Source organism: Sparassis crispa (genome assembly GCF_003851025.1).
Source record: "Sparassis crispa DNA, contig_000004F, whole genome shotgun sequence".
In the NCBI taxonomy this organism is placed as follows: domain Eukaryota; kingdom Fungi; phylum Basidiomycota; class Agaricomycetes; order Polyporales; family Sparassidaceae; genus Sparassis; species Sparassis crispa.
The window spans coordinates 2,010,818-2,037,563 of record NW_020939751.1 but is presented as its reverse complement, the minus strand read 5'-3'; the positions used below and the strand labels follow the sequence as shown (position 1 = coordinate 2,037,563).

General features: G+C 52.6%; 9 protein-coding genes across 9 annotated transcripts; 3 read left to right on the top strand and 6 right to left on the bottom strand.

Moving 5' to 3' along the window:
• Positions 1 to 2,247: 2,247 nt before the first annotated feature.
• On the bottom strand, positions 2,248 to 4,332 carry SCP_0507090 (Tripeptidyl-peptidase sed2; the record flags this gene model as incomplete). Its single annotated transcript, XM_027758766.1, has 8 exons — positions 2,248 to 2,304; positions 2,357 to 2,801; positions 2,862 to 2,999; positions 3,061 to 3,260; positions 3,318 to 3,428; positions 3,479 to 3,692; positions 3,753 to 4,018; positions 4,078 to 4,332. The coding sequence occupies 8 exons, from the start codon at positions 4,330 to 4,332 to the stop codon at positions 2,248 to 2,250; spliced, it is 1,686 nt and encodes a 561-aa protein (XP_027614567.1).
• A 7,245-nt stretch (positions 4,333 to 11,577) lies between these two features.
• On the bottom strand, positions 11,578 to 13,688 carry SCP_0507080 (copper-fist transcription factor; the record flags this gene model as incomplete). The annotated part of the gene is made up of 5 exons (XM_027758765.1): positions 11,578 to 13,085; positions 13,139 to 13,249; positions 13,336 to 13,529; positions 13,588 to 13,616; positions 13,686 to 13,688. 5 exons carry the CDS (start codon positions 13,686 to 13,688, stop codon positions 11,578 to 11,580), a joined length of 1,845 nt encoding a protein of 614 aa, XP_027614566.1.
• Positions 13,689 to 14,548: 860 nt separating this feature from the next.
• SCP_0507070 (Uncharacterized WD repeat-containing protein) lies at positions 14,549 to 16,642 on the top strand (the record flags this gene model as incomplete). Its single annotated transcript, XM_027758764.1, has 6 exons — positions 14,549 to 14,909; positions 14,968 to 15,077; positions 15,130 to 15,492; positions 15,556 to 15,998; positions 16,067 to 16,233; positions 16,293 to 16,642. 6 exons carry the CDS (start codon positions 14,549 to 14,551, stop codon positions 16,640 to 16,642), a joined length of 1,794 nt encoding a protein of 597 aa, XP_027614565.1.
• Positions 16,643 to 16,913: 271 nt separating this feature from the next.
• SCP_0507060 (Probable alanine) lies at positions 16,914 to 18,610 on the bottom strand (the record flags this gene model as incomplete). Its single annotated transcript, XM_027758763.1, has 3 exons — positions 16,914 to 17,974; positions 18,028 to 18,199; positions 18,398 to 18,610. The coding sequence occupies 3 exons, from the start codon at positions 18,608 to 18,610 to the stop codon at positions 16,914 to 16,916; spliced, it is 1,446 nt and encodes a 481-aa protein (XP_027614564.1).
• A 382-nt stretch (positions 18,611 to 18,992) lies between these two features.
• On the top strand, positions 18,993 to 19,443 carry SCP_0507050 (hypothetical protein; the record flags this gene model as incomplete). Its single annotated transcript, XM_027758762.1, has 3 exons — positions 18,993 to 19,016; positions 19,074 to 19,147; positions 19,221 to 19,443. 3 exons carry the CDS (start codon positions 18,993 to 18,995, stop codon positions 19,441 to 19,443), a joined length of 321 nt encoding a protein of 106 aa, XP_027614563.1.
• A 388-nt stretch (positions 19,444 to 19,831) lies between these two features.
• On the bottom strand, positions 19,832 to 21,254 carry SCP_0507040 (hypothetical protein; the record flags this gene model as incomplete). The annotated part of the gene is made up of 3 exons (XM_027758761.1): positions 19,832 to 20,552; positions 20,634 to 20,901; positions 20,975 to 21,254. 3 exons carry the CDS (start codon positions 21,252 to 21,254, stop codon positions 19,832 to 19,834), a joined length of 1,269 nt encoding a protein of 422 aa, XP_027614562.1.
• Positions 21,255 to 21,324: 70 nt separating this feature from the next.
• Positions 21,325 to 21,992, bottom strand: SCP_0507030 (hypothetical protein; the record flags this gene model as incomplete). The annotated part of the gene is made up of 4 exons (XM_027758760.1): positions 21,325 to 21,501; positions 21,555 to 21,736; positions 21,808 to 21,874; positions 21,936 to 21,992. The coding sequence occupies 4 exons, from the start codon at positions 21,990 to 21,992 to the stop codon at positions 21,325 to 21,327; spliced, it is 483 nt and encodes a 160-aa protein (XP_027614561.1).
• Positions 21,993 to 23,721: 1,729 nt separating this feature from the next.
• Positions 23,722 to 24,417, top strand: SCP_0507020 (Probable proteasome subunit beta type-4; the record flags this gene model as incomplete). Its single annotated transcript, XM_027758759.1, has 3 exons — positions 23,722 to 23,872; positions 23,931 to 24,216; positions 24,270 to 24,417. The coding sequence occupies 3 exons, from the start codon at positions 23,722 to 23,724 to the stop codon at positions 24,415 to 24,417; spliced, it is 585 nt and encodes a 194-aa protein (XP_027614560.1).
• A 352-nt stretch (positions 24,418 to 24,769) lies between these two features.
• Positions 24,770 to 26,603, bottom strand: SCP_0507010 (WD repeat-containing protein; the record flags this gene model as incomplete). Its single annotated transcript, XM_027758758.1, has 3 exons — positions 24,770 to 25,201; positions 25,254 to 26,129; positions 26,184 to 26,603. The coding sequence occupies 3 exons, from the start codon at positions 26,601 to 26,603 to the stop codon at positions 24,770 to 24,772; spliced, it is 1,728 nt and encodes a 575-aa protein (XP_027614559.1).
• Between the last annotated feature and the right edge of the window lie 143 nt (positions 26,604 to 26,746).

Genomic DNA, 26,746 nt, shown 5'->3' with positions numbered 1-26,746 from the left:
GAGATACGCAATGCCTACTGGTACTGTACCTGCGATAGAGCCTCGACGTACGCTCTTTACGGGCGCTGAATAATAAGCAGGAGAGGCGACGGCGTGGATGACAGAAGCCCTCAGGCCTCACGCCGGAGATGGCAGAAGTCCTCAAGCCGGAGTTCTTGCAGTTGCACATGACAATCGTGGTGCTTCGTGACCACATTGTCCAATTTCCACGGGTGTACCACTCCACATGCGTATTCTGGATTGCCGACGATAATATTGTCGTGCTACGCGCCTTGGCAAGTATTTCTAAAGAGTGTAACTTGGTAGATTGTAGCTTAGAAAATGGATGACTCACTTGCCAGTGGACATAGAATTGCTTGTGCATACTGAAGAGAGAATACGATTCTCACTACCCACCACGAATGTCAACTGTCAAATCATTGCGCTCCCATTCTCCGTGGAAGAGGGGAGAACAGTTTCAACAACTTGAAGGATGCGAGCACGTGGATCGGAGACTCACGGCCTCCCGGCGGACTCTTTGCTTCTTAATCACGATATGGTAATTCTCTATCTTGCACACATAGTCGTTGTCGTGCATGGTACGCACCGGAAGGTCCTCGTATGCCTCGACACCGGTGGCAACATGATGATAATCGTGATTCTACGCTGCAGGCTGCCAAAGTTTCCAGTCTGGACAATCGGAGATCCCAATCTTACAGTACTATTTGCAAATCGTCTCCGCAACGTTCACCGTCACGACTGACGTGTCACTGTCAGAACGTTACGAGACATGTGGGCGAGAGTTCTCCGGCATGCGACTCGGAGTCACAAATGGCTGTTCATCTAGACACAGGAAGTTGTGATCATAAATCAACTTCGAAGTTGGTCAGCCAGAATTCGACAGTGATGACTTCGAATGCTTTGCACATGTACAGGTGAGCCCCTCACGCATTAACGAGAGCAATGTACCGCAGGGGGGAAACTCACCAGGGATTTATATCTCCCAGCTGATTGCTGACGAGTGCTGACCGCTCAGAATCTCATATGTCGCTGATGTATAGGTGTTTCGCCTGGCTCTAATTAACTTGGGGCCCCGACTGTGCGTTTTCTGTCACCTGTCCTTGATGAGGCAGTACGGACCACCGCAAGACGTTCGGTTGACGCATTTTAAGTTCTGGCTTCCCACCGGTAGTCTCAAGAAACTTATACGGCTCCGCTCTCGACTCCCCGACATGAGAATGGGGTCCTCCTAACGACATTGCATATCTGCTTCTTACAGGCCAACAGCCTGTATGAATCTGGTAAATCACTTGGAAATGCATATGATTGCTGTTTTCCTTGTACAACGCATCCACTCGGCGGAACACCTCCACGCGCTTTAAGGTCTTGTTCCTGCTCTAGACAATGTCTCGATGCTGTTCATCACGTTCCTGTTCGCCGAGCATCGATAGCCTCAACTGAGGTCAAGAATATATCTTATGCATTACTTCGAAGATGTCCTCCTTACTCGGCTCAGTTCTGCGACCTCGGCGATTTCTCAGGAATCGCAAAATTCACTCATAAATCCTTCGACATCAGCACCGGTGATGTCGCTCAAGCTGCTTGGTGAACTAAGGTCACAGTATGTACGCGTAATTCATACTGTACTATCTTCTAAGTACCGGGGTCTGCCACCGGAACTTGTATGATTATTCTGCAGCTGACAACTTGATTCCTTGAAGGATGCTGATGTGGAACAGATATGCCGTAGTATCCCGTCGAACACGTCCTACAGACCTACAGCCCATTTGCAAAGCTGGTGGCTCGCCGGCTGGCGAAGTACCCGCCGGTTGGTGTGCGACCTTCCGAATCGGCCATCCGGGTTCAATGGGGTGGAGCTTCTGCGGAGGAAGTGTTGATATTCTAAGTACTTCGTGCTGGTGGCGCTGGGCATTACAGTGAGGGCGATGGCCGATACATATAACAATGGCAAGTAATTGATATCTCACAAACATTACGTTGTGGATGGTCCCCGATGGTCTCTGGATTCAACTTACGCGGGAGCGAAAAGACTTTCCGCGAAAAGTTCTTGTGTCAAAGGTTTCATTTATTTCACAATTGAGCGATACTGACGCTCATCACATAAAATTCATCAATGTCGTCATTCTCGTGAGCGCCTACATTTACAGACGAACAACTGTGCTTAGGCTTTGCCGGAACATCAGAGAGGTCACTTCATGGCCATAATCTTCTTCATCAGCTAATGTGCAGTTCCGTCATTACGTTCTCCTAAAGACCGACCGCAGTCAAGAGTTTGGCAAAGTTCGGAGTGCCAAGACCGGTGATCTGCGAACAACGATCATGAACATCCAAGGGCGGAGGGCAGACAAAAACTCACAGGATCCCATCCAGTGCCCGCAGAGAAACCGTTGGTGCCGCATCCTGGGTTCGTTCCGGAAGGGATATCATTGAATGCCGACGCACCCTTCGATGAGTACAAGAACGGATTCAGCCAGCCAAGCGGAGGCTTTCCCGCCGCGATGAGCTGATCGTTCAGCAGCGCGATGATGCTCGTGAACGTCGGGCTCGAGCAGCTCGTGCCGTCCACGCTCTCCTGAGATCCATCTACGATGATTTCGAAATTGACTCCCTGTGCGGACACGTCGGGAAACCCGCGCCCAGACGCATTGTAGAGCCCGCTGTAGGTGCTACCGAGGCCGGCGATGTAGGAGTCCACCACCCCCTGCTGGAATGAAGGGACCGGAAAGTAGTTGGAGAAACCGCCGCTGGAGAAGTACGCAGCAGTCTCCGGGACGCCGCTCGTGGCGCCAACAGAAGTCACGCTGTGAATTAAAGCATAGACAGTGTTAGAAATTGTAGTCGTCTTATGGCAGAAAACATACTAAGGGCAGGTAGAGGGGAACGTGGGAATGAACGTAGAACAGCCTTGAGACTGACCTCCAGAAACGCCACCGTCTCCAGAGGCGAACATGATGGACACGCCACGCGCACCGAGCTGAGCGTACGCGTTGCACAGGTTGCTGTGGTCAGAGCCAAGTTAGCCACAACCAGAGACTGCGATCACGCTGCAAGGCGACATACTTCGCCAAGTCGCTGGGCATTCCAGGTTCATTGAAGCTGTAACTGGTGGACATCGCCTGCGGCGGGGAGTTCTCTGCAAGAAGGTAGTTTGCCACGTCCAAGAATCCTGAGAGATAACCATCATTGTTGTTGGAACCGACCGACAGGAAAGTGATGGGAACATCGGTCGCGATGCCAGTGGTGTACTGCGTGTCAAGGTTCTGTGATACAATATTGTATGAAGAAGGATAGTACGAAAGCAGAACGATACAGCTCACAGCTTCAACACCAGCGTCACTACCACCCTGAGGATCAGAACCGCCATCGAGGAGCTGGAGGACGAACGTCGTGGACGAACTCATATTTGGGCGAAAATCCTCCAAAAATGTCTGGTGGTCGAATAAATTCAGTATGATCCTTGCGACAACATTTCACGGACCTGCAAGTCTGCCTGATTCGCGTACTGACCAATGAAGCCAGTCACAAGCAGCTGATTGGTCGACTGTGTCGCAGGAGTGGCGGGGATACCGTAAATAGACTGCAGGCAGGACGGAGTGATGGTTGACGAGCAGTCTTGCCTCGCAGAAACAGAGCGCTTGGGCACGCGCGACCTCGTGGAAGAAATCCGGCCTTTGTTCGTGTAGACCGGGAAGCTTTAGTCGAGACTTCAATCAGCATGCAAACACAATGGGGATTATTAACGCTGCACATACGTAGTACCTGGGTACACGATGTCCAGATGCCTCTGCAGCTCTGCAGGAATGGAGTACTCGAGCGTGCGAATCGTCTGCTTCCCGGTGCTGGAGTGGGTAAAGACCGAGAATTCAGTAGCAAAGATATCGTTCGCCTTGCTGACCGGGATGCTGAAGCTCAGCCAGTCGGCAGCCGGGGTAATCGCAGTCGCAGTGATATCGTTCGCTTGCAACCAGGAGTTCACGGCGGCTGCGGTTTCCGAAGTCGGAGAGACAAATTGCGCGGCCTGGGTGGAAAGTTGGTCAGTTCTCACTATAATCCTAATATCCAGGACACAGCACAAACCTCTTCCTTGGTCAGATACTTCCCGTAGTTCTGGCTAGAGGGAGTGCTAACATCATAGAGCGCGTCTACAAGACCCGCGGGATTGCTCTGCACGAGCGCGATGCGGAGGTCAAGCAGAGTGTCGGATGAGGGAGAACCAGTAAACGTAAAGCCTGTCGGGATGCTCTCTCGTTTCTCGCGCAAATGCATGCGCGAGACATGCTTTCCCAGTGTAAGCGTGAAGAGCGAAACGACGCGTAGGATAGCAGAGATCATTTCGCGTTAAGGGGGGTGCAAGCCACAGGAGCGGAAGGCTCGACATCCTAAGGGGCAATTTATAGCTGAGGGGTCACCGATCTCAAATGAAGGCGACCAGGAATTGCACAAAGAAACCCTTGTATGAAGCTCATAGCCTTGTGGCATACGTTCATCGGATCAATTGCTTGCTGTCCTTGGGCCAGAAGCATAGATTGAGATAGAGATATGCAATGCTCACCTGCTATTTGTGCAGGCTGAATGACAAGCATGCGGGTCCTGCATGTGACGGTACGGATGGCTGAAGCCCTCAGGTCAAAGATAGCTGCCAGAAGTCCTGAAGCCGTTTCTTGCAGTTTGGCACATGACAATCATCATGCTTCCCGTGTCCAGATTGCCCAATCCCCACAGATGTAGCACTGCGCATTCTGGATTGCCTACGAGTATTGCGATGCTACGCACCTCGGCCAGCGTTAGGGTGTACTACTGTGACTAACTTATAAGTAGAGCCTGAGCGATTATGATAGAAGATGGATGACTCACCCGGCGCGTCACAGAGATTCTCAGAGACCTCGCCAGGAAATTTCTCTCGATTTTTGAGACTTTCTGAGATTTTTCGTAAATGTACGGTACTAGGATTCAACACGCGCACTGAAGAGGCAATATGTTTCTCACTACGCACCACAAATGTGAATTACCCTCCCAGTGTTCATGGCAGAGGGGGAAATAGTGATGCCGACGTCGAATCGAGGACTCTCGGCGGCTCGAACGACGGATCACATAGGGCGTCATGAACTCTTCGCTTCTCAATTATGATAACGAAGAATCGTTTGTCGTGTATAGTCACAGACACGGGTACTGTTCTCGTTATTCATTGGGAATTCAGTGTCCCCTCGTAATCTGAACAGATTTGACTGGAGCTCGGGTGGTCAAATTTGGTCCACCTTTTTACCGACCTTACGCCACTGGCAGCCTCACAATTGGAGATCGCAATCTTACCGTGCTATTTGCAAATCGCCCCCACAACGTCACCGACGTGTTGGAACATGAATTACCAGATATGTGAGTGCAAGAGTTCTTCGGCATGTGAGCCACAAAGTACTAACAACAGTTCCAAAAAGTAGTACATATACCATCTAGTATTCGAAACATGAATTGCGAGTCAACGAGGTTGGTCAGCCAGCACTTGAAGACATTAATGGTTTCTGTTATTACTAGCTTTGCACAGGTATGCCCCGCTAGTGGGAAATGTACTACCTGGGGGGGGGGGGGGGTTCACGCTGTCCAGAGGCTTCGTTACTCGGACATTACCCATGCGACCTATGGATTGGCGCCGTCTACTGGCTCTGATGTTCCACGAACTACTTATCAGTGTTCGGAGACCGACTGAGTAGGCGATTGCGCAACCTGATATTTCTTACTGTGGGAGTCCCAAAGCTGCAGACGTTGATAGGCTGTGGAGCAGCTGTCAACTGCGATCTTACATCTATGTCACGGATGATGATGATGTACAGGCGGGCGTTTATCTCGCTCTGGGAATTGACTGGAGCGACGTGCGCATTTTCTGTTACCTGTCCTTTGCAAGGCAGTACGGACCGCTGCAAGACGTTCACTGGCAGTTGATGCGGTTTACAGCCCTTTCATATTGTTACAGAATCGCAAAAAATCCCAAACGGCCTCAGATCTCAGCACTGTTTAGCTTCTCGTTTCGCACGATTCCGCATCCATATGGAAGAGGCTGTGAACTCTAGCTTTCCACTGGTGGTCTCAAGAAGCTTATACGGCCCGGCTTTCTCAGGAAGTCTGTACGGCCCCGCTCTGGACTCCCGGACATGAGAATAGAGTCCTCGTAACGATATGGCATATCTCCTTTCTCCTCTTCGGCGCACTGTACAGAAGATACAGGTCAGCACTCGGTATCCATCTAGTACACCGCATCCTAGGAAATGTATGTGCCCGCTGCCTTCCTTGCCCAACACTTGGACTCGGCGGAACACCTCCATTTGCTCCATGAATTCTCGTTTCCACTGGCTCAGGCCCGCTGATGTCCTTATCTTGCACATCTTCCTGCTGTAGACAACGTCTCAAGGCTGTAAATTACAGTCCCGTTTGCCGAACTTTTACGGCCTCAACTGATATCGCAAACGTCGTTCGCATCGCTTCGGAGATATCTCCAATACCTAGGTCACTTCTGCCAAGCATTTCAGCAATTCTGTTACAGGTGCAAAATTTGCTCGTCATGCCACCCAAGCTCCTTGTTTCAGTACGTACAAGTAGTTCTCGCAAGCAGAGCGGTTTGAGCCTCCGGAAGTGATATGATTACTCTGCAGTTGACAATCTGATTTCATTGAGGACGGACTACCAGCTCACTTGACCATTTCTTTTTGTTCTTTGCATGCGGATACATGCAACAACACTGTTGTGGAGTCCGGAACACTAAACACTTGGCCATCTCCGGAACCGGATAACGATTGACACTCCTCGAGCCTCAAGCTGTGCATACGCATTGCTCAGATTATTGAATTGGACACAAGATGAGCACGACGAGATGTCGTGAAACACTGAAGGCGCACTTAGCCAAGATAAAGGGCCAATGCACGATGTCCAAAGAGCCTGAGAGGCTGTCATTGTTCAAACGGTGAAAATATCCGTTGCGAGACCAACGGACGTGGGACGACATTGCGGAAAGCCTGCGATAATGTCTACCAAAGTCCGTCATCAGCAAAGCACATCAGGGAAACGTCAGCGTCTGATAATGACTTAATTCCACTGGATGCGTCTGAGATGTCTGGATTTCACTTAAATGTCTGAAGCATCTTCACGGCAAGTGTCTCTACTACAAGGCCTTCTCTAAAGGACGACTAATGTAGTCTCGAACCTCGTATGAGAGGCCTCTGAGAGGTCCCCCGTGGGAAACGTTGAGTTTGAATATTGACGTCGGCGCAACGGCAGCTTGCCCTCACATGATTTGCACATGATCATGACGCGAGCTTCTGCTCGGGTGAACGCCGAGCTCCCTCTGTGCAGTAGGAAAATAAATGCATTGCACAATAGTTCAGCCAGCGAAAAGTGCTGAAAATTTTGCCACTCATTTCCTGGAAGCTATGCTAAATTTTTTATATGCATTGTATGTCACATTGCCTCCTTCACATCTCAAGTTTTGTACGCATTTTTGCCGCGTCGGCATGGTCAAACTCCGCCATTCCCACGGGGGACCTCTCAGAAGCCCCTCATACGAGGATCCAGCCTCTATATAGAGGAACGACTCTTTCTTCCTATATACTAGAGGCTGGTTAACGAGCCTACGACTAATGTTCATATAGTCACTAAGTACCTAGCACTGAGCAATTTTTCTAGCATCTACATATGCCCATTGGCTGTTCTGCCACCATGCTCACTTTTGTACATATACCTTCCATCCTATTCCTGGGCGTATCGAGTTAGCCATATACAGTACATGCAACACAGGTAGCTGGAGCCGGGATCTTCAAGGCAGGTATATGATAACAATTTCACAGTGCCTCACATTCTAGTGAGCATTCTTGAGATGGTTCCGATTGCAGGCAGGAGTTCGAACGTGAACATTTAACTGAAACAAGAACGTTCATCGAGTTCAACGATCCCATGTGTGAAATTGTAAGAGGGAACCACGTGATTTTGTTGAACTTGGCCAAACACGACCAAACAAAGCACCTAGGCCCGCGTTCCTCCTTGCTCTGCAAGTTCGTTCTTGAGCCTGCTTCAGGATCCCCGGACTCATGAAGCGGAGCATGAGTTTGTGATCGAATGTAAGTAGTCGCGCTATTCCGTATTATCTCTGAAGTTTCCTCTTTGGATTTCACTAGTTCGGAGATTTTGTGAGTAATGAGTGGTACAGTGGCCGTGAACAGGATGATTCGAGCATGCGGAGAACGCACTAGTAGCTGCTGATGCTCGAGGAGGCCTTGATTTTCTTTTTTTCACTGCAGTAGGGCTTGACAAACAATGTGATGAAGGCAAGCAACAGAACTCTGTTTCATTTTGATGATCAGGATGGTATCACATTCGGCGAGTTTTTGGCCGTCATTGTTGCTAGTTTACTTCTGTGTTCCCAGCTCATGTTTACTTTCCATGGGGCTACGGTGGTCCTCCACTCACGCAGCAAGACGAGGGAAGTTTACCCGATGGTGGTGTACGGCTCGCCGTTCAGCCTGAAATTCATCCCGGAGGTCTTCACGAAGCCTGTTATGGGAACTGCGGCCGAGGGATGTGCTCATCCCTCGGCCGCACTGTTCCCCCAATCAATGATAAATGTCACTCATCAGAAATATTGCAGAGGCACTCGCTCTGCAGGATGTACTGACCTGACCTTTATACCTGCGAGAGGCCCAACGTCATCTCTCGCCCATGCGATTTCCTGCCCTGCACAGCCGGCAGATGCTCGCACTTCGCCCAAACATTCATCCAAGGGTACACGAGAGGTGAGGCTACGAAAATATACTTCTCCCTCGCTTCTCCTCAAGCCGGTTGAATGGCAATCAAAAGAAGCAGCACCGGCACAGTGGTACGTGAGGACCGTGTTTGTTCCTCCGCGAGCACTCGCCATCCTGATACGAATAATTTGCGTACAGAATTGTTGCCTTCACCGCTGAGTTCTAGCCTTCTCTCATCCTATTGACTACTGATACACGCTGTCCCTTCGACATTGACTTTCAGTACTAGCAGCTGGGCAGTATTCAACTGTCCGAATCAGTGTAGTATCCGCATGCTGCTTCGTCGAACACCTGCTGACGGCAGTACGCATTCCGACCAGGGCTCTGCACGGTGCTTACATGCGGTGGTTGGTACTAACTCGAGCAGGCACACAACTTGGAGGGCGGACGCACCGTGAAGTAGAACGAGTCCTGTAGGATGATGAATGCCGTGGCCGCGGGTGCTGCTTCTACCAGACGAAATCAGCACAGAACGACCAGTACATGCCACCCACACTTTCTCACCCATCCTCCAAGTACCCGTCGCCAGCAGCCAAGGAGTGCACTGAGAAGTGGGTCGACAGTCGTACGATGATGATGCCGCTTCACCCCGTGCCCCTGTTTGTGGACTCTTGCGTAAGTTTCCGACTGTACTATGTACTTTGGAGACGTAGTATCTGTCCTTACTGTAGTTCTAAATATATCCATTCTAGCTTATTCGTGTCTTAAAGTGTCTGGAAGATCCTCTGAGTTTGTCTGGAAGACTTTCTGACTTGTCTGGAATTGTCTGAATTGCCACTTACATGTCTGGTTTCAGAAGCTAACCTCATGGATTCAGACGCACTCATCTGAAGCACTTAGTGGTCTGAGAGGTCTGGTAGGTCTGATTTCAGCTCGCTAAGACCAATAAGGTGAATGTGACGTTTTGCTGATGCAGACGATATACCGTGATTATTCCACGCACCTCAAGATCTATTTCGTTTGCAAATCACAGAGAAAGCACGTAACCAGGAGGGGTTGGACGGCTGCGTGGTAGGAGTAGTGGGTCTACTATAGAGGTACTGCAAGTCATAGAGCAGGAGCACACAGAAGCTATCTTAAGTAGGCATGGACTACTCAGGCGTGCGAATTGACTGCATTCCAACATTTGTGCGGGTAATGTGGGTAAAGCCTGAGACCGAGAAAGCGGAGCTGAATAGGCTGTTCGCCTTGCTGACTGGGTCGCCAAAGCTCAACCAGTCCGTTGCCGACGCGACAGTACTCGAACTTGTGACGTCGCGAGCGGTCAAGCAAGCATTCACCACAGCTACGGTCTTCGCTGCTGGAGCGACGAATTGCTTAGCTCAGGCAGCGAGATAACATGTAAGCTCCCAAACACGATCACCAGCAAAGTACGGATGAATCGTACACGCCCCTTTTTGGTGAGACCGTAGTCGGGGCGGGACTGTGCTGACATCGAAATGAGCTCTCTCGGGACATGTGGGATCGCTCTGCTCGAGCGCAATGCGCAAAATTAGTGTCGTGTCGGGTGAGTCAGTGCTAGTAGTGAACGTGAAGTCTGTCGGACCGCTGTCAGTTTTCTCGTGCAGATGAATCGTGTGCGACAAAGGCTTGCTAATACCAATAGTAAAAGGGGGTAGCCAGAAGGACGATGCTGGGAGGCGTTGCATCTTCGGTGAGAGGAGATTTAAGTGCCGCAGGAATGAAAAGACCCAGTTCCCTCACCTGCAGGGTATCTATAGCCAGAAGTGTGATTTTTCTACAGGAAATTTTACCTGCACATAATATTGCACTGAAGCTTGCGCGCCTTCTTTCCCCGGTGCTAACACATGGGCATCTGATGTATGACTTCACAATCCGCAAGTTAGGAATCCAATCAAATTAGGACGTAGCAATTGCAATAAAGTTGTTTCCATTTCTTGGGATTTATACCTCGCTGTAAACGCAAGCAGCGAGCAGATGTGACGTGGTCCAGGTCATTGAGCCGCTGCCCTCAAAGTGCGCATGACAGCTGTTCACCATGCCCTTGGACATTTCGACGTTCGTATGTGCATGCGAGAGTACCTAGAGTCCTTGCGAAATGTCAAATTTCGGCATAGACAAAGGACGCACGCACATATTTACGAAGGCTGTGGAGACTGCAAGATCACTAAATCATCGAGGAATACCAGAACGCACCCAGAACGTGCGCATTTGCGGCAATAGGGAAATCCCGAGATAACGATCTTACCAAACCAAACAAACAACTACGTTGACTGCGGTGCTCTGCGATGATAACTGTAAGCATCATGTTTGGCCATAACTACATACCGGATACAAAGTATCACACCTAGTGTGTTCTGATGTATACCGACCCTGCTCTCGCGATTTAGCACTGATTTGAACTGCAATGCGGCTCATAGAAGGCATTGCAATGGCATGTAAGGAGATTTGTAGTATACTTCGCGATGTGTTCTTGCTACGTTTATCTGACATCTCGAGAATCGAGGATTGAGTATGCAGGAAATTTTAACCTGTGACAAATTGGAACGCACGGCTCTCGGTGAATGCTATTAGCGTACACAAATATAATGCTGCTACTGCTTCATACCGTACACCTCGCCCACCCACTACGTCGACACGATGGAGCTCAACAAGTCTTTACAAATACAAGTTCCTTCCAGAGGGGAAGGGCAAGATCATCAGTAATGAGCAGACTCGCGTGGCTGACGGACGCCTATCTACATGGATCAAGAAAGGACAACAAAAAGTGCAATGGACAATGAAATGATATGCACAGAAGGTAGAATCAAGCGCCAAGAAACGGACATCCAAACTAGAACATCCGTACAATACCAGGACCCACACCGTACTCTACAGAACCAGAACTAGTCCGATGATCAGGATCGGTAGATGGTATAGGAATTGGCGACGGAGAGTTCATCTGTGACGCAGGCACATGCATGTTGACATCCATGTCCATATCCATGTCTGTGTTCATCATCCGCAATGACGAACGGAGGGCATGCACGTCCTCGCTTTGCGACGCCGCACCATCATGGACAGACCCCGGTGTAGACGAGTACGACTGATGGCTTGACGAGTGCGATGACGAAGACGACGCGCGACTCAGAGACGTACGCGGGACGGTAAGCGACTGACCGCTCCATCCCGGCACAACTGCGACTGGGGAACGCGGCGTAAGATGCGCCTGGTCAGCGCCACCACAGCACGGCGAGCGCTCGCCAGATATGGCGAACGTAAGCATCCTGTTGGGATTCTCCTCGTGCGGGCACTCGGCACAGTCGCAGCCCTGGCAGCAACCGCAGCAGTCCGCTGAGCACGAGCACAGGCCCGCGGGGCACTTGCAGCGACCGCTGCAGCACTCCTCCGGCGCTCGCTGAGCAGGCTGGCCCTGCAACTGCCCGTTCTGTAGCTCGTTCCAGAGCGCATAGGTCTGCAGCATGCTCGGATCAAAACGCAGGCCGGCGTCGTTCGTGCGCCCTGTACCCTCGTCAGGTATGACACGGAGGGATGGCTCGGGCTGGCTAGAGGCGGAGGCCGACCCGAGCATGGAGGACACCTGGCGGATCCAGTCGTCGATGGCTTGAAGCTGCGAAGCTTCCTGCTGACCCTCCACGGAATCGGGAGGAACAGATGCGGGTATAGAGAGTATGGCACAGTCGAGACAACCCATACAAGCACCCGGATTGGCGCACGAAGCACCGGTGTCGACGTTTGGTCCGCGGTGGATGGCGCATCCTGCACAAGCGCAGGACGAACCACAGCCACACAACGTCGTGGGCACGGTAGTTCCGCCGGGAGTGGAGACACTAAACGATGGAAACCAGGAGGGCATCGAGTCTGACATGACAGCGGGCTGTTGGTCGGTATAAGGGGAGCTTGTGCCTGAGAGTTCTTGCTGTAACATTCGCTGAGAGGTTGATGGCTCGGAAACGTAGTCGGCTGAACGGGTGAATTCGTATGCCCGGCCATAAGGGCTATAGAACATCTGCCCATGACTCTGATTGCGAACCATCGTCGTCTTCATAGCGACAGATCCAGCGTGTTCAACAGCCTTCGGAGGCGAAGACTGACGCTGCGGGACAGGACGAGGCAGGACTGGACGATATTCTCCTGAGTTGGCAGTGACGACGAGTCCAGCGGGCTGTGTGATCTGCGGCTCAGAATCAGCGGTGGGCGGAGACTTGATGCCCTCCAGACTGCCACGGCTTTCACGACGATCGCGGTCTCTGATCAAACGCTGACCGCGGGGAACACGAGGTGTGCAACAATCACACGACGCGCCATCTTTGCAATTGCACGGGCCTGACGAACCATGTCCTAACGAGGATGAGCTACATTTTCAGAGACTGCAGAAGGAAGAAGTTGCTCACCACTGTGGTCAGAATCCGAGCCGTCTGATCCAAGATGAAATGCGACCGACGCCTCCAGCTCTTCTGGCAAGCCACTGGGAAATGTGGCGTTAGCCGGAACCTTGACACTCCCTAGAACAGCAAGCGAAAAAAAGGCCTTTAAAGTCAGCACGCAGTTGGGGGCCGCGCGCGGTGTACCGGGAAGTCACCTTTCTTACTAGACGCTGATGCCCCCTCTCCGTCCTCCCTCTCCTTCGATCCACACATGCACTTGACGTGCACTTGCTTGGTCTTCCGGAGCTCGCGGCAATGTTCGCATTGGGTAACGGGGCGGCCCTTCTTCTTGATTTCGTAGAGAGGTCGATCGGTGTGTTTGCATGATGACGACCGGTGACCTTTTATGCATGTTTCACTTGAGAAGTACTATTCTCAGTGCGTGGAAACGAGGCAGAAGATGACGCGTCACGTACCATGCGTATTTCTTATCGCCTACAAAAACCTGGAGTTCAAAAGAAATGCACAGGGGTTGGTCTCAAAGGGGCAAACACAATGTATGTGCAAGACGCACCATGATTAATATTGGAAACTTCGAGATTGGTGTTGCTGATGATAGGATATTCGGTTGCAATAGATTTCGAAGGTGACAACGCCCCAGACGCGAGTGAGAACACCCGGTGCGCCCGCGACGCTCGAGCGTGCGTTATTGGGACACGGGCAACACTGCGAAAGGTAAATGTTGCTCAATGAGTATCACCATGAGGTCGAAAAGGATGAAAGGTTGGCGGGCTTTTACCCCCTCCACCTATATACCGCCACAGCCACAACAGATGCAAACAGGGGACACGTTACTGTGACAATCTGTGACGACGAAATTAGCGGTGAAATGCTCGAGTGGCGGAAATCCCGCTGCGCCGACTTCTCCCAGATCAGGCCTGACCTGCAGCTGGGTCCTCGAGGACGAGTGACTGCTGCACAGCTCCTCCATATCTGGCAGATCATCACGAAGTGGAGGAGATGCATTCCGATGTGGACTCGGAACAATGGGAGCTTACCCGTGGACTGAAGCTCCGTATCAGAACCTGCTAATATAAGTTACTGCTTAGAAGCATCAGCAGCCTCAATGCAGGCTTCTCGTCTCTGTGGCATCCGAGACGACAGCGGAACGGAGAAATTGAATCTCGCAGACGTTCGCCGACACCAACGAAATCTGAGTAGATCTATAGATTATTATATCGAACCGTCTCTGAAATGTTCCAAAAACGTGCAAAGTTCGTAGCACGTGATTTGCATAGATTTTCCATCGCGTCTCGCGAAGACTGCTGCCTAGTGTAGTACTCTCGGTGCAATCTGGATCTTGCTCATCGTGCCCACCTCTGATTTCCATGACTATCTGACAACAAAGTCTATCCTATAATCTCCACGCTTCGCAGAATGCCAGATTCATTTTTTGTCACGTCTAAACCTCGCAAACGGAAAAGGTCGGTGACGCAGGAAAGCGGGCCATCCACATCCAAGAAGTTCGCTAAAGGCGTGAATGGCAAGTCAGCAACAAAAGGCAGAGGGAGAGCTAGCGGTGGGACGCCCAACTCACGGAAGAGGCGAGATGAGGAGCTGTCGGACGAAACAGACGAAGGCGAAGGGGAGGGCATCGACGAAATGGACCTGCGGGCACCGGACGTGCTTCCAGACGCCTACGAGAGTGGAGAGGAGGATGAGGACGAGACCCCAGCGGAGAAGAGGTTGAGACTGGCGAAACTGTACCTGGAGAGCGTGAAACAGGGTCTTGCGACAGGTGTGTTTTCCTTGTGCTTCCAAGCTGCACCATGCGGATTGACTTCACGAAAATCTAGCGGAGGGAGAATTCGACGCTGCGGAGATTGACAGAGAGTTAATATCCGCCCGCCTACAGAAGGATGCGTTGGAGCATGCAGGCAAAGTGCATCTATTTGTCGCGGAATCGGTGCGATGGTCTCCACCAATTTGAAGGTAGACGAAGCTCATGTGAAGTTCAGTACGATTTTACGCATGCTCCAAAGCTTCGTTTGCGGGGACACCGGCTACCCACTACTGCTGCAGTTGGTTCAACGGATGCTCGTTGGCTGTTTACCGGTAGCAAAGACGGTTCTATTGTGAAATGGGACATGTACACCGGCCGGAAGTCATATACATTCTACAAGGTCCGCCCAGTGAAGGAGAAGGAAAAAGGAAAGGCAGTTGCGGAGATTCAAGGCCATACTGACGAGGTTTGGGCTCTGGCGATGAGTGAGGACGGGAGATATCTTGCGAGTGGGGGCAAGGACCGCCGCGTAGGTGTGTGGGACGTCGAGAAGAACGAGTGGGTGAAGGGCTTTGGAGGTCACAGAGACTCAATTTCGGTGAGTGTGCTTCGGCTCAGGCGAGCTCAACCGGCGTCCATAACGGGCATGCTTTCTCTGTAGGCGTTGGGTTTCCGGAAAACATCAAGGACGTCCGCATCATCCTCAACACAGCTTTACTCCGGGTCGTTTGACCGCACGCTCAAGATGTTCGATCTCTCGTCCATGGGTTATGTGGAGACGTTGTTTGGACATCAAGCCCCAGTACTATCACTGGATGCTTTACGCGGAGAGACAGCTGTAAGTGTCGGCGGCAGAGATAAAACCGTGCGTTTTTGGAAAATCCCAGAAGAGACGCAATTGGTATTCCGAGGAGGTGGAGGCAGCAAATGGGTTGACGACCTAGACGGGATGGACATCGATGAGGACGAGGATGGAGCCGCGGTTGTAGGGGGGAAGAAGGCGAATCAAGCCCACGGGAAGACGCAGGAGAAGTTCGTCGAAGGAAGCATAGAGTGTGTGGCGATGGTCGACGAAAACACTTTCGTTAGTGGCGGGGATAGCGGGTCAGCCTTCTGTCTGTTCTCATCATCATTATCTCATGATCGCTCCAACACCGCTGCGCCTCATGCAGGTCCATCAGTTTATGGATGACACAAAAGAAGAAGCCTGTATTTACTCAGGGCTTGGCACATGGGCTAGACAAATCACAGGTGGACACAGAAGATGTGGACATCGTCCGTAAACCGCGCTGGGTGACTGCGCTGGGCAGTCTTCGATATTCGGACCTGTTTGCTTCGGGTGAGCCCCTTCCCTGCATCCCTAACACGGATATGATGTTGACGGCTCTCATCCGGTAGGTTCCTGGGATGGCCAGATATGCCTTTGGAAGCTCGACTCCAATCTCAGGTCTTTCGCCCTCGTCGGAACCATTGCTGCACCCGGTGTTATCAACTCCCTTCAATTCGTCACACCGCCAAAAGACACGCTTGACCGCATGGAATGGGCATCCCGTGTCACCACACTTCCAGACGAAAACACGTCCTCGGACACCGTCAACGGGAACCGGCGCGTGAAGGCGGACACCGTTTTGATGATCGCCGGGATCGGGCAGGAGATGCGGTTCGGGCGATGGATTCAGAAGAAGGGCGAGGGCGTGATCAACGGGGCTCTTATCGTTGCTTTGCATCCTCGGACGTTGGACTCGTAGTTCCGACCATTCATTCCCTAGCGTAAATCTCTCATAGTAGTTGTACCGCGAGGCGCTACGTAGTACCCAGGGAGTGTCATTCATATCCGTTCGTGCAGTGCTTTGAAAACTTGATAAGTCAAATTCGAATCGTCGTACTCGTGAACTTCGAATAGTACTGTTTTGATTGAATATGTGACAATGGTATGTTAACCCTACAGACGCAGTCGTACCAGTATTCAAAGTCCCACACACAATACCTAAGAGAGCGATGCAGACGCACGCCAAACGACTAATCTTTCACAGGCAATGCGTTGTACTTTTTGAGGAACTTCATGTGGAAGTTCTCCAGCGCGCCGACATACTCCTCCACACCCGGGCACAGGCAAGTCACACGATAATGGTGCTCGCCCTCCTTCTGCCCGAACCCAGACCCGGGCACGACGCAAATACCGGTCTCTTCCAGCAACTCCAGCGCATAGAGCGTATCCGCGGTCTTACCCACCTTCTCCGCGGCGGCGATGGCAGTGGGCGGCAGCTCGAGACGGGGGAAGAGGTACAGTGCGCCAGGAGAGTTGACGCAGGAGACACCCGGGAGCTTGTTCAGGCGCCCGGCCATCAGCTGCGTGCGGTGGCGAAGCGCTGCGTGGATCGTGTCCGTCTCCTTTTTCCACAGCGCGTACGACGGCTCGCCGGGCTTGGGCGGACGCACCATGCAGTCGACGCCGACCTGACCTGCGAGTGGCGGGCAGAGGCTGACGCTGACCATCTTGTACAACAGCGCGCGCACTTCATGCGAGATGTTGCAGCACTCGAAGTACCCGCCACGGCGCCCACACTCGCCAGAGACGCCCTTGGAAATGGAGTGGAAGGAGAAAAGGGGTACGGGCGAGCCCATTCGGCGCACAACCTGCTTGAACGAGTGGAATGGGTGCTCGTCCGGCCGGTGCAGGTTCGCCTGGTACACCTCGTCTGCGAGTAGCACAAGGTTGTTATCTTCACAGATATGTACGAGGGCCTCCATTGTGTGTCTGTCGAGCAGCGCGCCGGTAGGGTTACCCGGGTTGATGATCACGAGCGCTTTGGGCTTGATGCCGTCCTTCACAGCCTTGACGAGAGCGCCTTCGATCTCGTGCAGCGTCGTGGACCAACCGTCGGGCTCGGAAAGATGATACGGGATGGGCACGCCGCTGAACTGTGCGAGGACTGCGGTATAGAGTGGGTACTGGGGAATTGGGATGAGGATCCCGGTATTGGGTGGAGTGATGAGCGTGTTCAGAATGAGGGACACCCCTGAGGACGCGCCGGTGGTGAGGAAAATGTCCTCGGGGTCGCTGGGGAAGCCGTCGCGCTCTGCGGCGCGTCAGAAAGTATTCCCTGAGTAGAGGGGATAATGAGGAATTTACCTGAGATGAACTGTGTGACATGCTTGCGAATGAGTGGCACACCCTTGCTATGAGAGTAAGCACCAATGGAGCCGCTCGCGTCGTGTAATTCCTGGGCGCGGGCAATGACATCGGGTGTCCACTTGTCCTTCACCAACTCCATGAGCGGGGGGTACTCCATCAGAGCCGCTACCTGGAAAACGGTAGTCAGAAAATCTCATCAAAAATTTCGAAACCCTGCAATGCAATTCTGAGCGCGTTTCGTCATCATCATCGACTCAAGTATTGCTTAAGTCAAGCGTAGATATTCCATGCCTGGGCATTCCCCGGGTCGATTCATTGAAAAATTACAACTTCGAATTTCGCTGGGATTTCGACGAGGGTCACTCACCTGCCTAGGGAAGGTCAGAGGGGGCTGATCAAGCCCCTTCTGCTGTGGATTACCGATGTTCGAGGATATGACCTTGCTAAACGGCAGGCCATGGTCATCGCTGCTCTCGAGCTTTTCGCGAATCTCGTCGGCCTTGATCGCGAGCTCGCCACGGACAGCGTACTGGACGTTGAGGATGGCAGGGTTGAGGTCGGCGGGGGTGAGGGGGCGCATGATGGACCTGTGGCGAACTGCAGTGAAAGTCGGGGTAAAAATACGGCCTGTGCGGGGAAATTTGATCATCTGCGGGTTGACGCTGCGGTCTCGCCTAGTGTTCTGGTGCACCTGTCCAAGTCGTGGACGGCACGTTCACGGTTGTCCGCACCGTTTCCAGTGACGATGGTCATGACTCGTGCTTTATAGTGAGCGTCTGCAATAATTGCGATGCATGACCAGAGCATGATGCATGACTAGCGATAACCCCGATCACCATATCTACGCGATACAGTAGCACTTCTTTCTTCCCGACGACAATGATCTTGGGCTCCTCCCATGGACACTGACTGCTTGCTGTATTTTGGAGGCGAACAGCTGTTCTATCTCTCAGAAGTGTGTTATGAGGTTATTAATTCCCGCGAAGGTGTGTTGTACCTTGCCTTCTGGAAGTGCACGCGTGTGATAATGGAACTTGAGGTAGAGGCTCGTGGATGATCCTCTCGATCCTCACTTCACTATGGGCTGTTGGCTGGTGTTTGCGTGGTATATGCATCGGTAATTCATCGCGATTTTCCGTGATCCTGGAACGTTTGAATCTCATTACCGTGTTGATCACGGAATCGAACAGGAGTTGGTTCAGCCATTGGATGCTTACTCCGGTGAGTCCTCACACGACGTACGATGTTCTGCATTGCGCGGCAGCGGTAGAGTGGCTCATGGAAGCCCGTCTTCGGGCGCATACATCGATCCCGCTGATCATGGAATGCGGATGGATGGCAAGGACTCCAGTCCATGAGCTCGACCGAGTCGGAGCACTGCTTGAGCCTTTCTTCCGTATCAGAACCGGATAAGTGCATAATTGTCGTACTCGGATTGGAACTAGTATGTTCAGTTGTTGTCAACCTGTTTGCCTTCAAGCTTCTTAGTTCACGACTCATGAGCCGTTCCGCTCGAGTCGATGCGAGGTCCACTTAGCGTGGACGCCACAGAAGATGAGCTCCTCGTCGACTTCTCGGTCCACGCCCGACGAATGGGAATCTAAACTGCTTGGATAAGTGGTTGTCGTAGCTGATTTCTTCCAACGATCAGTGCTGCGGCCGCATAGATGCGGGGAACGAAGCAGCCTGATTCCAAGAATGCAACCGGAGTTCACAGTTGCGAAACGGAAACTCACCAACGACTAGTCATCGATGAGGATGCAAACGATGAGAATGACAAGCCTTGATTTCGAACCTTCTGCTATAAGGCAACTGCTTCCGCGATCCTGATGGCGCTCAAGCTCAGCACCAGTAGCACAGTGTACTCGATACTCGTTTGCCCCGTCAGGAAGAGAATACTGCCAAGCACGAACGTGGCGTACAGGTAGATGCCAACGACTACCACCTCCAGCCCCGCTTCGTACCAACCCCAGAGAGTAGCATGCCGCATCGTGATGCGCACCGTGATTCTGCACAACCGCGCGGCCGCCAACCTGCTGCGGTGCCTGTCTCCGGAGTGAATTCCTCTGCGCGCGGCAGAGCGCCAAGTGCCTGAGGAAGCGGGCCTAGAGGGGTGCGGTTTTGGCGAAAGCAGGCCGGCTGTCGAGTTTGGCGTCTGCATCTCCTGGACTGGCAATGCTTCTGCGGAATGCAGCCCGTATACCAATTGCCCTTCCGTGTCCACCACCCACTCTCCGTCCTCCTTCGTCGGCCCACCAGCCGGAGCTAAGACATCCGTCTCTTCGACATCGCGCGTCTCAGCGACCGGTGGAGCTGGCGGTTCACAGACGTATGGCATACACAGGACCGATAGCCAATTCGTCGGACGACCATCTGCCTCGATAGAGACATCTTTCGCGAGAACGCGCAGGCTGACAACACCGAGGATAAGCCAGAGGACACACGCCATGGGCCAGCAGAGCAAGAGCCACGAATATTCGCAGCGAAAGGTTACTATTGTCACTGACGAGACGAGAGTATTCCTATTACGGATGAGCACCGTATGACGTATATAACATGTGAGCCAGCAGTCCTCTCAGCCAAGTGGGGCAATCGCAACTCACCGCCAGAGCATGACACCGGCGAGCGCCACAATAGTGAGATCCACACCAATGCGCTTAGCAACGAACAAGGCGGATGTTGGGATTGGGGTGAGGATTATCCATAATTGCGTGCGTTCGTCGACGCGGGAGACCGAGTGGGAAACTTCCATGGAGGAGGGACGCAGTTGGCGGAAGAGACCTGAGGGAAGCCCTACGCCGAACAAGCAGGTTGCAACCGCTCGCAAAGGTGAAGTGAATGATAGTCGGATGAGATCGACCGGTCCTGCACCTGTACGCAACATGGCAAATACCTCGTCAAGACTCACAGTGCATACTACAAGTTTCCTTCGCAAGATACTCACCGGCCAACGCCAAGATAGTAGGCAGCAGCGCTGCGATACTTGCACCTGCACTGAGGCCTGCCTGATTCGCCGCGCTGAGGTTGTCGAACACGCAGTTGATGAGGATGGGACATTTTCCTGCGCCGTATCCGAGCACGTCTACGGGGAAGTCCTCAGTCTGATTCGAGAAACATTGGTCGGCGGCGAGCTTTATTGCGGGATCAAGACCGCCGATAGCGCGGTGTATGGCGAAGGCATCGTGCGCGAGACAGAGCGGGATCAAGACAGTGAGTAGAGACATCCAAGACGGGCTCGCAGGCCTATTCGTGATCCCAACAGGACTGTTTACAGTGGTGGACCGCGGGGCCTCTTCAAAAAAACTTCCTCAACGCTGCGATGACAACCGAAGCCTCTGCGACTGTCAGATCATCTCTGATGTGGACAACCATGCCACGCTCTGTCAACAACTCGGTCAAGTACGTTCTCTGACCGTGGGTAGCGAGATTGTTCGCATGCCCCAGAGTGAATGGATCTTGCGGGTGAATAATCTATTCACACGGAATCAGTGTCTCCTCCATATTGCAAGCACATGGTGACTGACTTGTTGCTGTCCAAGCGCAAGCAGATGCTGCTGAGACGGCACCCGACCAGCATTTATCATCGTTATTAGCTCGCTCGCATCTGCCTTGGAGATCCTGTGTCGCAAATGCGCTATGTTCATATTGATGTGTTGGTAAAACGCCAATCTGGCGATGCAGGCAGCTTGCTTCTGGGTCATAGGCTCTGTAAAAGGACCCAAGTTAGTGCTACGTCCTAATACTCTCCTGAGGAAAAGGGTTAAACTGCCGGCTCACGGTTCGCCGTTGTCCAATTTCTCGGATTGGTGTTCGCCATGGATCTACTGTCGTGCTGTTTGATCGGCTAAAGATAGCTTCAATCAGTATTGTATCTCCACCACTATTCAATTGGAGGATGAGCTTGCCTTGCGGACGACGGGAGTAATGGACGGTGTTAAGAGGCGCAAGAAAGGCATTCCCATCCGCTCTACCTTTAAGTACCACACGATTTTACGGCCTAGCCGCCAGGAGTTTGCCCCTAGTAACTTGCATCCGCTGTCTCACCTGCCATCGACATTGTATTCATACTAGTCAGGAGGCACCGCTGTCCGCAGGGACCAGGTCGATCCGTCTGTTCGAACTGGGAACTCTGAGGCAATAGGTTGGACGAAGAGCAATCAAACAAAAAAGCGCACACGACGCTGCTCAAAGTAATGCAAGAGAGTTCGAGTGTCGTAGCTCAGTGTATCGTACATACTCGACTCCCATATATGGGAATTTATCCAAAGCGATGTGATCGGCGCCAGGCCTGCGTAGGACCCCCGACAATTGGGGAAGGTCCCTGAACCAGTTACGGACAAATTTTGAACTTTCGAGAGCCTCATGCCTGGTATTCACGGACAAATCAGGGGGGTTGACCGCCGGATAGCCTGAGCCATTTCGCGGACATCGGGGAGGCAGCGGCCTGATTCGAGGCCGGACAAACGCTTGTGGAAGGCCGGCGAGGGAGAGCGGGCAGGGCCGAGGAGGAGGCGGCATAGCCGCCGGCTCAGAAGCGCCCAAAACTACCTTTTTAGGGTTAAAACCTGAAGAGAAACGTGGACCGCGGAGGCAAAAAATGTGGTGAGGCTTAATTTTTCACGGACATTTTGGGCCCGAAACGGCCTTTTCCCAACGGACATTTTTGCCCTCTCCAGATCAGGCCTATTCAGCAATTGTCGGGGGTCCTGCCTGCGTCTACATAACGACGGATTTCATTGACTGACGGACCTTTGCGATATCTGCACGAGACAAATAGCGCGCCAGTTTATTTGCAGTTCTTATGAATGCAGATGGCATCCGGTTGGTTCAAATATGCAAAATGGTGCAGCATGAAATCTCTATCGGATCATCGACTGTCACCGAGGATGTCTGAATAATGTTTTGAGGCCCCGATATCAACCTATCTACGGGGAGGGGTACGTAAGGTGTGCAACTAGACGGCTGTCCGACCAGTGGTTGTTTCAAGGATGTTGTAGCAAATATCTAATATGCAAGTCAATTCGCTGAAATGCAAACATCGGTAGAAGCCTGGAAGGCAGGTATAGCTTCTGAGACCACGCATGCGTGCTGAGCGGTGACTGTGAATTCACCGCTTTACACGCGCGGATGGTGTCTGTGCAACAGACTACGGGTCGTCATGACTTGAATGGTGGATTATTAGGTGGATTATTAGGTATTTCAGGCCGTTTTTGATGACATACGCACTTTGACTGTCCTCTAGAGGATATTGCGAAATGGAAATTTGACGAAAGAGGTTTGTATCAACTCATGAACCAGTGCGATTCCGGTTCCGTTTGCTGGTATAACACAAGAGGATCGCTCCGACAGGAAAGCTTTCTGAGACTTAGAGACTGCACGCAAGTAACCTCGATTGAGTGTAGTGCGTGCAGTCGTTCCAAAGGTCTTCAATCTCCCGGGTTGAAATTCTTGACAGAGATGCCAGAAGTGTGAACTCGTCTCGATGATGGTGGTCGGTCGGTACGGTTGCAACGAGCTACAGGGTTTCGCAATTATGCAACACGCTGTAAACAGACTTAGATCGGAGTCTCGGAATATGCCGATCTGGCATGACCGTGACGGTGACGCGTCGAGCACACGCGTACTGCTTGCAAGTATAGTCCGCATCTCTCCTCCGCCAACTCTTCCGACGACCACGACGACGAGCCCATCATGGATATTTCATTTGCTTTGACGGGCAAGGGCTATGTTATAGTTGCCGCTGACATGACCGCCGCACGCTCCATCATCAAGATGAAGTCGGACGAGGACAAAATAAAGGTCCTAGGTCCCAACCTTCTCATGGCTTACTCTGGAGAACCAGGTACGCAAATGCGTATATCTTCTAGAAAATTTGACCTCGACACGCCAATGTAATGCAGGTGACACCGTGCAGTTCGCCGAATACGTGGAGAGAAACATCCGTCTATACCAGATCCGCAACGACTATGCACTGCGCCCGCCCTCAGCCGCGTCCTGGATACGCCGTGCTCTCGCAGATTCTGCTCGGTCACGCCGACCGTATGCAGTCAACCTCCTTCTCGGCGGGTACGACACGAGCACACACAGCCCTCATCTATACTGGGTCGACTACCTCGGCACGCAAGCAAGTGTCCCGTTTGCCGCGCACGGCTACGGCAGCTACTTTGCACTCAGTTTACTCGATCGGTGAGTGTGCGATGCGCGTTTCGCACTGTTGTCGGGTGTCTGATCCATCGTAGTTATCATAATCCGGAAGCAACGCTGGAGGAAGGTCTCGCTGTCTTGCGGAGGTGCATCGACGAGGTCGCGAAGCGGCTGATTGTGGCGCCAGGGAGATACAAGGTGAAGGTGGTAGACAAGGATGGTGTTCGGGAAGTCGAGCTGTAGCCGAGAAATTTCGTTGGTGGTTTACCCGCTTGTTGTACTTTGTGCGAGACAAGATTGATCCTCTTTCTGCCTCTGTTCTCACACTTCCCTGCACGTATTTTGAGTCTAGGTCCATCTCAGTACAATTAGTCTCCAGACTGGTTTGGGATTGTCAAGAATACGGTGGACCGGTCGCAGAGCGATCTCATGCAAGTATCAATCCATTTGCCCCCATGATCATTCGACTTGCAATACATCGGTACTACTTGTCCGTGGAGCGCACACAGGTCAGTCGTCAGTCGTTCCATTTCATCAAAGATCCTGTCGACATTACATTCGGTCAAAAGATGTTCCAAATCGCATTCCAGTACATCTACCGGATGCTCAAAATCCCACTCCTAGTGCTGCTGGTTCTGCCAGTGTCCTTCGCCTCTTTGCCCTTCTTGACCCTAGGCACATCCCAGATGCGCCAGAACTTCAGATTTTCATCTCCCGCCCCCGTGCACACCATGTCACCAGCAGGGCCCAGCGCGCTCCAGAGCACGCGCGAGTCGTGCGCGTCACGGATCTCGACGACGCGTTCCATCGAAGGATAGGAATGCACCATGAGCGCGTTTGTCGGGTAGCCGTGCGTTGTGAGGAATTCCTTCTTGTGCGGAGACCATTGGATCGACGTGACCTGCGACGGCGTGACCAGCGAATGCAGGCGCGCACCGGTGGTGGTGTTCCATATATGCACCGTCGCGTCGGACGTACCACCGCCTGACGCCAGTAGGGACGGCTGCCACGGGCACCATGCAACTGCCTGCGAGAGTCGGCTGTCAGACGCACCTATAGCTCCAGCACAAGTCACATACCTTGACAGCAGCAGTATGGTTTCGCTTCGTCCAGCGAGCAGCGGATCGAGTTCCCGGCGAGACGTCTCCGACACGCCCGTCCCAGACGTTCACTACGTTATCATTTCCACCACTGGCGAGGAGCTCGCCATCGCTCCGCCACTTCAACCCACACACCTCGCCCTGGTGTCCCATGAGCTCTCCGACTTTGTGCCGTGCAACACGCACATCATGATGCCAAATGCTGCCGTCTCCACACCCGGAGGTCAGCAGGTGCTCGTACCACGACAGGCACGCAACTTGGCTCGCATGCCCTGCCATCGTGCGCAACTTCGTCTGCGTTTCCACGTCCCAGAGCTCGACTGCGCCCGAGCCAAGTCCGACACCCAGAAACTGTCCATCGTTCGAAAAGTCGACCGCAGCGACGTACGTCGCCTCTGGGGCCTCGCCCAAGTGCACGACCTCGCCCGAATCTGCGCGCCAGATGTATGTATTTTCTGCAAGCGCGACAGCAAGTATGTTCAGCGAGCTCCACGCGACTAGATTGAGGTAGAAATCGTCCACCATGCCGGGCGCGTCTAGCACGCGCTCTGGCTGAGTCGCAATCTTCCTGCCCTTGCTGGTGGTTGAGGATGTAGAGTTCGGCAGAGCACCCGGCCGTGCGTAAAGCGGCCTGGCAAACTCGCGCGCCTGTGCAAGGAGAGGGTCCGAGGACGATGCTGGTGGGGGCTCATGGTAAGAAAGAACACGTCGGTTCAGTGGCACACCAGTGGCAGCCGCGAGGCGTGCCGTGTGCCCAGGCGACGCAGATTGCGGGTTCAGCGACATCAAGTCGAGTGTCGCCGCTACCTCATCTGTAGGGTCGCGCACAGTAATGAACCTATCACGGGTGTCCCTCTGGACGTTGTCGCTTAATTCCACAATGGCATGGCTCGACGAGTGAGAACGCACCGAAGGCTGAGATTTTGACCTCTTCTCCGACTTGGGCGGCACGTAGTCGTGCGTGATCACGTCCAGTTTGCTCTCTACACCGCCCTTCCTCAAGACTCCAGTGCTCGCCTGGCGATGCAGGCTCTCTGAAACTTGGAGGGCGCCACTCGTTTGTCGCTTGATGGGCGACGCGGGCCTGCTCTTGCTCTTGCCCTTGCTCGTGCTAGCACTAGTACTTCCAGATGTTCCCCGCATAGTAGGAGATCCTGGGCGACTCAACAAGAAAGGATTTGCCATAGACAAGTCTGATCTCGATTTCGTCGACGACGGGGCGAGACTGAGTGAATTCAGACCAGCAGTGAGGGAGGGTGTGAGTGGCATCTTCGCCTCTGATCGAGAGCGATATCTCGAATTCGAAGGTGTTTTAGGATTATGAGACATGGCGGTACGAGCTAGACGAACAAAGAAAGAGTCTTCATTGTTCGAAACCGAACCGAAGACGCGTGGTGAGCTGGGTCACATGATCGTGTAGTGGCTAGCCATGCAAGCTTCAGCTTCCTGCCAGCAATTCTCATCTCCTGCTC